The following is an 8,396-nucleotide window of genomic DNA, read 5'->3' as shown; positions in this document are numbered from 1 at the left end:
GGCTGGCCAAAAAGTTTGTTCGGGTTTTTCCATAAGATGGTACAGAAAACCTGAACGAACTTTGTGGCCAACCCAATACAATCCATACCCCATGCCTTGTGTTATAATCGTGCACATGCAAACACACACATGCACACACACACACACACAGGCTTCCTGCCACCTCACAATCACACCATTATAGTTTGAAGTTAGCATAAGAAAATCTTTAGCAAGGACCTAACTGAATGGTTTCTCATATTTGTACACAAGTTCAGTTTCTGGCATATCATAGCCATGCCTCTGTGTTGCTATGGCTAAGTATAATTCTCTTCATCTAAGAAAGTGATATGATAGAAAAAAAATATTTTTTAAACAAACATTTGTCTGGCCAAGGAACATAGGATTCGAGCAGGAAGATCCTAGAGACAAGAATCACCAAGGTGGCTTGTTTAAAATCCTAGGTACCCAGATTCCACGGGTGATTTATGGTTTTGACTCCTTACCATCAACTCCAAAGACCCATGTACATATTTCTAATTTTGATGAGACAAAACTTTTAAACTCCCACCTTGGAGGCTGGTATGCAAGAGAATGTCATCCAGCTTGTACATGAGCCTAGCCAACCCCTAGGATCTCATGTCCAATGTGACTTTGATATTCTCTACTGTTTGTGTTTATGTACCTTATGGGGACAATATTATACTATAGTTGTATTTCAGAATTACCCAAGTCAATGGACTTATTCCTCATAAATGCTAAAAGCCAAAAGAAGTTGGAATTTGGATATGCAGCCTTTGACCGACAGTGAAACATCCAAATAGAGGTGACCCATGGTTGAAAATATTAGATGAAGAGGGCAGGGTAGCGTTGGGGAAGATGAAGACCTACAGATAAATGAGGACTTTGAGGAAGGAAGAATAGAGAGAGAAGAACAGAGGCCTTCACGGTCCCATTTCAGCCCTTTAGCTCACTACCCTGACTGACAAGTTTCTCTGGCTCTCAAACCTGCTGCTTCAATAGAAAACTTCTGTTGGTTCTTATAAGATAAATTTAAATTTGCCTTGCCCCATGACAGTCTAAAAAATTATATGTCTCATTTATCTTCATAAAGACCAAACATTTTAACAGAGCAGCCATTTGTTGTACAACAAATTATTTTTGAACTATCCTCCTGTTGTCACCAAACATCTTTAAAGTCACCTTAAAATTAATGTTATCTTTTTGATAGACTTTCACAATATCCACTTTGTTGCGGGGTTTAGAATATTTCTTAGATGTGTAGTTCTTGTTTCCATACAAAGAAATGTGTGTAAAGTTAAATAGAATAAGATAGTAGCGAGAATTAACTGTTTGTTCTAGCTCTTAAAAAAACAAACAAAAAAAACCCGGCTGTTTCACCTCTGAGTCTAGGCTTGGCTGCCCGCTCCGGGCACTTCATCTTCTGTGATTCCTCAGCCTGTCCTGGGCCAGGGATAGCTCAGTTAGGGGATTACCCCACTCTCTTGGTTCCCTCCCTAGAGGCTTCAACTCTGGGCATTCATCAAAGACTTTCTCCTCTATTTCACTGTCAAAGGCTCAAGATTCAAGTTTTCACCTCAGCAGAATTACAAATCATTACATGTTATTGAACTTTCGGGTAGCGAACCAATAGTTAAATGATATACTCTAGTCTAGTATCAGTACATCAGCTGTCTGGCTCATAGCCCCTAAGCTCAGTTTTAAGAAAAATCTAAAGGTAGGATAAAATTATCTGCACTTTTAAAAGATTCATCACAAATGGTCCCTGAAATAGCAAATATACTTAGGATAGCCCCCAAAGAATTCAATTTACAAAAAAAAAAAAAAGTGGAGGAGGAGAAGAATGTGCAGAACTTTTAGAAGACACTGCTGCCCGGTCTCACAGCCAGATGCTTATAAGTAGTAAGGTGCCCAGGGCAGAGGTAAGATACTTAACAGGGAATCTCCTACTCCTGGCAGCAGCAGCAGAGGACCCTGGGAGCCAAGGCCCATGGACCACAAACACAAGAGCCCAGAGAGTCAGAAGTGGGACAGTGGGTGGCAGCACCGAGCCAGAGCAGGATGAAAATGAGATTGTGAGGTAAAAGCAGTTGGGGAACAAGGAAGGTCTGTGAGCTGGGGCAGGGTGTCTGTTATGTGTTGGGCTATCTTGAAGGGCTAACAAAGGCAACAGTGGTTATTGTGTTCGCCTACGACACTGCCACTCTTATTTTCTTTCAGAGGCAAGTAATTGAAACTGGCTTGGATATAAAAAACAAAGTTATTTTAAGCATTTTGTCCTTACTGATGATTACTTTATATTTTTCTTTGTTTATTCCTGACACAGATCTTTTTCTTTTCTTTCTTTCAACTTTTTATTGGGTTATAACATATGGAGAAAAGCACTCATTATCTGTATAGGGTTTGAGAAATTTTCACTAACTGAACACATCCTTGTAACCAGCACCCCAATCAAGAAACAAAACATGACCAGGACCTGAGCAGACCTCCAGTCTCTACCTGCCTAAAGATAACGGTATGGATCTTCTACTATGTAAGAAAAAAAGAAACAAGAAAGAGTTTACCCCAGATTAAAGAGGGAAAAAGAGCCAACTCACAAATTACCAGGAATTTAGTCACTCTACGTTGTAACCCAAAAGCCAACTATAAAAAGTGGAGGGGGGAGGTGACAAAAGGATTTGATTTAGTGGACAAAACACAGCATTCGGTTTCAAGCTTGATATACCATTTGTGGATTTTTGTGGGTTTTCCCTTTTCATTTAAAATAAAAGAGAGGGGCTTCCCTGGTGACGCAGTGGTTAAGAATCCGCCTGCCAATGCAGGGGACACGGGTTCGAGCCCTGGTCCGGGAAGATCCCACATGCCGTGGAGCAACTAAGCCTGTGTGCCACAACTACTGAGCCTGCACTCTAGAGCCCACGAGCCACAACTACTGAGCCCACATGCCACAACTACTGAAGCCCACGCACCTAGGACCCATGCTCTGCAACAAGAGAAGCCACTGCAATGAGAAGCCCACGCACCGCAACGAAGAGTAGCCCCTGCTCACCGCAACTAGAGAAAGCCCATGCGCAGCAACAAAGACCCAACGCAGCCAAAAATATTAATTAATTAATTTTAAAAAAAAGAATCTATGAAAATCCTCAGGTAACGTCGTATCTGATGAAAGACTGAATACTTTCTCCCTAAGATCAGCAACGAGACAAGGATATCTGCTCTCATCATTTCTATTCAACACTGTACTGGCTAGCTAGTACAATGAGGCAAGAAAAAGAAAGAAAAAGCATCCAAATCGGAAAGAATAAGTAAAACCGTCGTTATTTGCAGACAGCATGATAGCCTGTGTAGAAAATCCTTTGAGGTCTACAAAACAGCTGCTAGAACTAAGAAGAAGGTTTTGCAACACTGTGGCAAGGACAGACACTACGGCTGGGCAGGAGCTGGATGGCTGTGGGGAAGGGTTTTCTATCTTTATTTTCTAAAGCCCATAGGAGCTTTTTTTCCTTCTGAGCTTGCATCCTATCACAACCTGGGGGCCTTCCCTGACTGATATTGAGAGTGAAGACTTATTCCTTACTTAATCGTATTTCTCCAAGGAGAAACTTCTTGAGAGCTATGGCTCTCAAACTTGCGTGCACACTGGAATCACTTGGGGAGCTTCGAAAACACCTGCTGCCCGGGTTCCACCTCCACGGATTGTGATTTAATTATACTGAGGTATGGCCTGGATGTAGGATCCCCAATTCTGATGTACAATGTACCTCGAGAACCCCTGCCCTACAGGAATATTTCTAGCCTGGTAACCTCTCTGAACAGTGAGTTTAGGAGGTGAAACTGGGCAAGCATGGCTCAGGCTCTACTGGATTTTCTGTGGGATCTGCCTGCCTTTAAAGTTTACTGATTCTGTTCTGCTACTCTGAGCCATAAATTGTACGGCAAGGGGCAGAGGGAACAGGAGGTGGGAGAAGACTATGGCTGTCCAGGAGTGACTGACTATGACAAGGTAGATCTAGCTAGTTCAGATATAAGGAAGTCCACTTAGTCATCAGACTTAAAGCCATCTATTCCTAAAACCTTACCTCCCCAACTTTTATTTGGAAAAATTCAAAGCATATATACTCGCCACATACATTCAGTACATTCATTAGTTGTTAACACTGTGTTCCATTTGTCATCTTTCTCTCTCTTTTTTTTTTTTCCTTTTTTCTTTTTTGGCTGAACCTATGTAGTTCAGTAGGTATCTCTTAAGAACAAAGGGATTTTTCTACTTAATCATGATACAATTTTTACCCTCAGGAAGTGTAACATTGATACATTATTATCTATTATACATTCCATATTTATATTACCCTCGTTTACCTCAAAATTTCCTTTATACCTGTTTTAAAGGCCATACACTGCATTTAATGGTCTTGTCTCTTTACTATCCATAATCTATAGAATAATCTCCCTCCTTTTCAGAAGACACTGACAAGTTTGAAAAGGTCAGAATATCTGTGTCATAAAATACACCATAATGATGCTTCCTTATGATTAATTCATGTTAAATATTTAGCACGAGTACCAGGTTTGTGATGTCGTATGCTTCCAATTGCATCACATCAGTAAGAACACAATGTCAGTTTGTTCCAGTATCTCCAATGCTGGATTTAATCACTTTGGTTAACGTGGTGCCCACCAGATCTCTTCATTTTAAAGGTATCTTTTCCCTTTATACTTAGTAAGTAACCTGTTGGGTGATACTGTGAGCCCATACGAATATCCTGTTCCCCAACAAACTTATACCCATGGTTTTAGCATCCATGCATAATCAGTTATTACTGATTGCAAATAGTGATTTGCAATAGTGGTGTTTGCAAATAGTGATTTTCTAATTCTATTATTCCTTCTACATTTTTTTTTAAACTGTTTATTTATTTTGTAAGAATGTACCTCTAGTCCAAAGTTAACTATGTTTAAAAAAATTTTTGGCCAAAAAAGTTACAAAAACATTTTCAGTTCAACCTAACGAAAGTGATATCTAGAAAATATTTGACATCATTAAGTCTGCCTTAGATAGTTCCGATTCTAAAGCATTCCTAAAGCACGGTGTTCTGGAAGACAAATGTGCTTCCACGGTGCTGCGTGGCGTATGCGGCATGCGTGACTGGCTGCAAGTGAGCCCTGGCAGGCTCCTTCCTCCTGATGCTGGGGACTGTGCGAGGAGTCAGACGTAGGCCCCCAGGGCTGCATGGAACTCTGTGAGACACTGGACCAGCTGCTGGAACTTGGGCCTCTCCTCCGGATCTAAGCCCCAGCCACAAGCCATCATAGCAAATAGTTCATCAGGACAGTTGATCGGCTGGGCTATTCGGTAACCATCTTTCAGGTACGCGGCCACCTCAAACGGGTCGATGTCCACGTAGGGCGTTTGGCCCAGGGTCATGAGCTCCCACAGCATCACTCCAAAGGCCCACACATCACTAGCACTGGAGAACTCATTATTAACCAGACTTTCAAGAGCCATCCACTGAACTGGCCTGTTTTCGTTGTCCCCCAGACAATGATAGTCCATAGGGAACAAGTCTCTGGAGAGGGCACTGTCTGTGATCTTAACTTGAAGTGTGTCATCAATGACACAGTTCCTAGCAGCCAGGTCTTTGTGGATGACTTCCCTTCTGGCCAGATAGCTCATTCCACAGGCAATCTGAATAGCCATGTGGACCAGGTCTTGTTGAGAAATTGCCTGTGGATTATTGGCCTCTACTAATTTGCACTGCCGTAAAAACAATTTAAGATTCCCCCAATTCATGTAAGGCAATATCACCATGGGCTTTTCTCCTTCTATACAGACATGGGTAATAGGAAGAAGATTTCTGTGATGAAGACCTCGTAGCTTACAACTTTCAGTGAGCATCATTGTCACCTGAATTTCAGAAGCTTGATCTTCAACTGTTTTTACAAATGCTTGTTTTTCCTTATTTGGATCTTTTTCATCTCCTAAAATCCCATGGAAAACACGCCCAAAAGTACCTTCTTGGAGTACATCTTTTAGAGTTATCCTCTCCCTGGATATTGCGATATCCTTCACCTTAGCTTTGGCCTCCAAAAGAGTGACACTTCTCAGGTCATTCTTCTCTATCCGCAAGGTGGGATAACCCAAGGAGCTGGTGATAGGAGTTGCATTGTTGGGTGTGTCGGCTCTCAGATACTGAGTCGTCTGGTTAGATGGCTGAGACAGCCCTTGGGAACTACTGCTGGCACTGAGGCTGTCATCCAGTTCAATCCTTTTCATACTATGAAGGTGCTAAACAGCTAATATTATTGCTACAAGAAATATTACTGCACAGCAAACCCCTACGCTGATATAAAACACACGCGTAGAAGTGGTTGGAGCTGCATGTACAGGATCATAAATAGTTCTGCTAGTGTTTTTGTCCAAGGCTGACGTTTTTACTTCTTCAAGTTTTTTGTAGCACATTTTCCTTCGTTTAAAATTTAAGACTGTAAAGTTTTTTGAAGAATTTACTGTCAAATTGAGCTGCATTAGTAATCATAACCTCAAGAATCTACTTTGCCAGTACAGGAAAGCTCGACCCGAAGCACTGATAAAGTGCGTGGAACTTCCCCCTGAGCAGAAATGTCGACCTGGGGCATGTCCATAGCCACGAAATTGTCTACTTGGAATCCCAGCTTATATTCAACCTTGGACTTTGCATGCCAAGTGAAGTGCAGGAAATTTGTCTCGCTGGGTACTAACAGGTTAAAGGATAGGGCGTGGTGACTCATAAGATCATTTCTCACATAATAAAGTTCTGCAACAAGACCGATGAGCCGGCGCACCTCGTCCTCGCTCAGGTAGAGGCTCACGCTGGGCCCCGCGAACGCGGGAGGCAGCGCCGGCGGCCTCGGGGCAGGGGCGGCGGCGGCGGGGCCCTCAGGCCGCGGGTCCACGGGAGGCGGCCCCGGCTCGGCGGCCCCGGCCGCGCAGTCCTGCGCATGGCCACCGCCGCCGCCGCCGCCGAGGAGAAGCGTGGGCCGCCCCGCCCCCCGAGCCCCGAGCCCCGAGCCCCGAGCCCCGAGCCCCGAGCCCCGAGCCCCGAGCCCCGAGCCGGGGGCGGCAGCCCAGCTCATCGCGCCGCCGGCCCGTGGCAGCCTGCCGCCGCTTCGGACCGCGGGAGCGCGCCGCCGCCGCCTCCTCCTCGGCCGCATCTTCCGCTGCGGGAGGCGGGCCTCCTTCTACATTTTAAACTGGAGTTCTTTTATAAAAAATAGCTTTCCTCCCTTCCCCTCACATTTTGAGTATGATTATGGACTCAGGGATTCCTTGTTTATTTATCAAATTATGATCCATTTCTGTCACTTGTCTTTTTGAAACCACCTCTTGTGTTGTTTCCATATATCCCCATTAGTTTTTAAATAGGGTCTTTATTTCTGCTACAAGATATTTTAAGCTCATATAATATATTTCCTTCTCCAGACCTGGAAGCAGCCATTTCTCCAAGAAGTTCCCATTCCTTTTAACTGGAAATGCTATTTATTATGCCATTTCTCTTTGATACAAAGTTTTGTTTTGTTTTATCTTTATCTGTCTGACTCCTACATCTATCTCCAAGTTTGTTCCAAACTCGGGCAGGTGAAAAATAAGGTGTTATGTATTAAACCCTTTACCCTTCAATACCTGACCCAGTGTAATATAGAATAGGCTCACAACTTATCTTTACAGTTCTATATTGATTCAACAAATATTTTTTGAATGCTTACACTGTGCTAAGCACCCGGGATAAAATTTGAAGCAAGACACACACAGTCATGGCCTTCCTGTGCTTACAGTCTAGTGGAGAAGGCAAATATGAATCAAATGATCATATAAATATTTAACTACAAACACTGTAAGTCTCTAAAAATAGGCACACTGAGTTCTAGGCATACATCAAGGAGTCTGGCATATTCTGGGTTGGGAAGGGTTCCTTTAAAATAGGAACTTAGAGGGACTTCCCTGGTGGTCCAGTGGTTAAGACTCTGCACTTCCACTGCAGAGGACCCAGGTTCGATCCCTGGTCGGGGAACTAAGATCCTGCATGCTGCATGGCATGGCCGACAAATAAATAAATAAATAGGAACTGAGATCTAGGATCTGAAAAGTGGATAGGAGTTACTCAATTCAAGGGAAAAAGGCGTGTGTGTGTGTGTGTGTGTGTGTGTGTGTGTGTGTTGGGGGTAGTAGTGCTGGTGGCAGAGGGTATGGGAGTAGTGAGTCTAGCAGGTTCTGAGGTAAAGAGAGGAAATTGGAATATCTGAGAAACAAAAAAAATGCTGAGGTCTTTATTGTCATAAGCTAGGGTAAGGGACTATGGGGTAGCTGGCAGGCTGGGCAGATGCTCACTCCATAGGACCCTGAGGGCACAGAAGTGAGA

At 43.4% G+C, this 8,396-nt stretch overlaps 1 protein-coding gene across 1 annotated transcript; it reads right to left on the bottom strand.

The window, feature by feature from the left end:
• Positions 1 to 5,206: 5,206 nt before the first annotated feature.
• LOC307052163 (tyrosine-protein kinase RYK-like) lies at positions 5,207 to 7,207 on the bottom strand (the record flags this gene model as incomplete). The annotated part of the gene is given in 4 exon segments (XM_079703013.1): positions 5,207 to 6,286; positions 6,290 to 6,529; positions 6,531 to 6,542; positions 6,544 to 7,207. Coding segments are annotated over 4 exon segments (1,980 nt in total). The 5' UTR covers positions 7,192 to 7,207.
• Between the last annotated feature and the right edge of the window lie 1,189 nt (positions 7,208 to 8,396).

This window comes from Hyperoodon ampullatus, assembly GCF_949752795.1.
Source record: "Hyperoodon ampullatus genome assembly, chromosome: 4".
NCBI classification, from domain to species: Eukaryota; Metazoa; Chordata; class Mammalia; order Artiodactyla; family Ziphiidae; genus Hyperoodon; species Hyperoodon ampullatus.
Note: the sequence above shows the minus strand (reverse complement) of the source record. Positions and strands in the feature narration are given on the sequence as shown.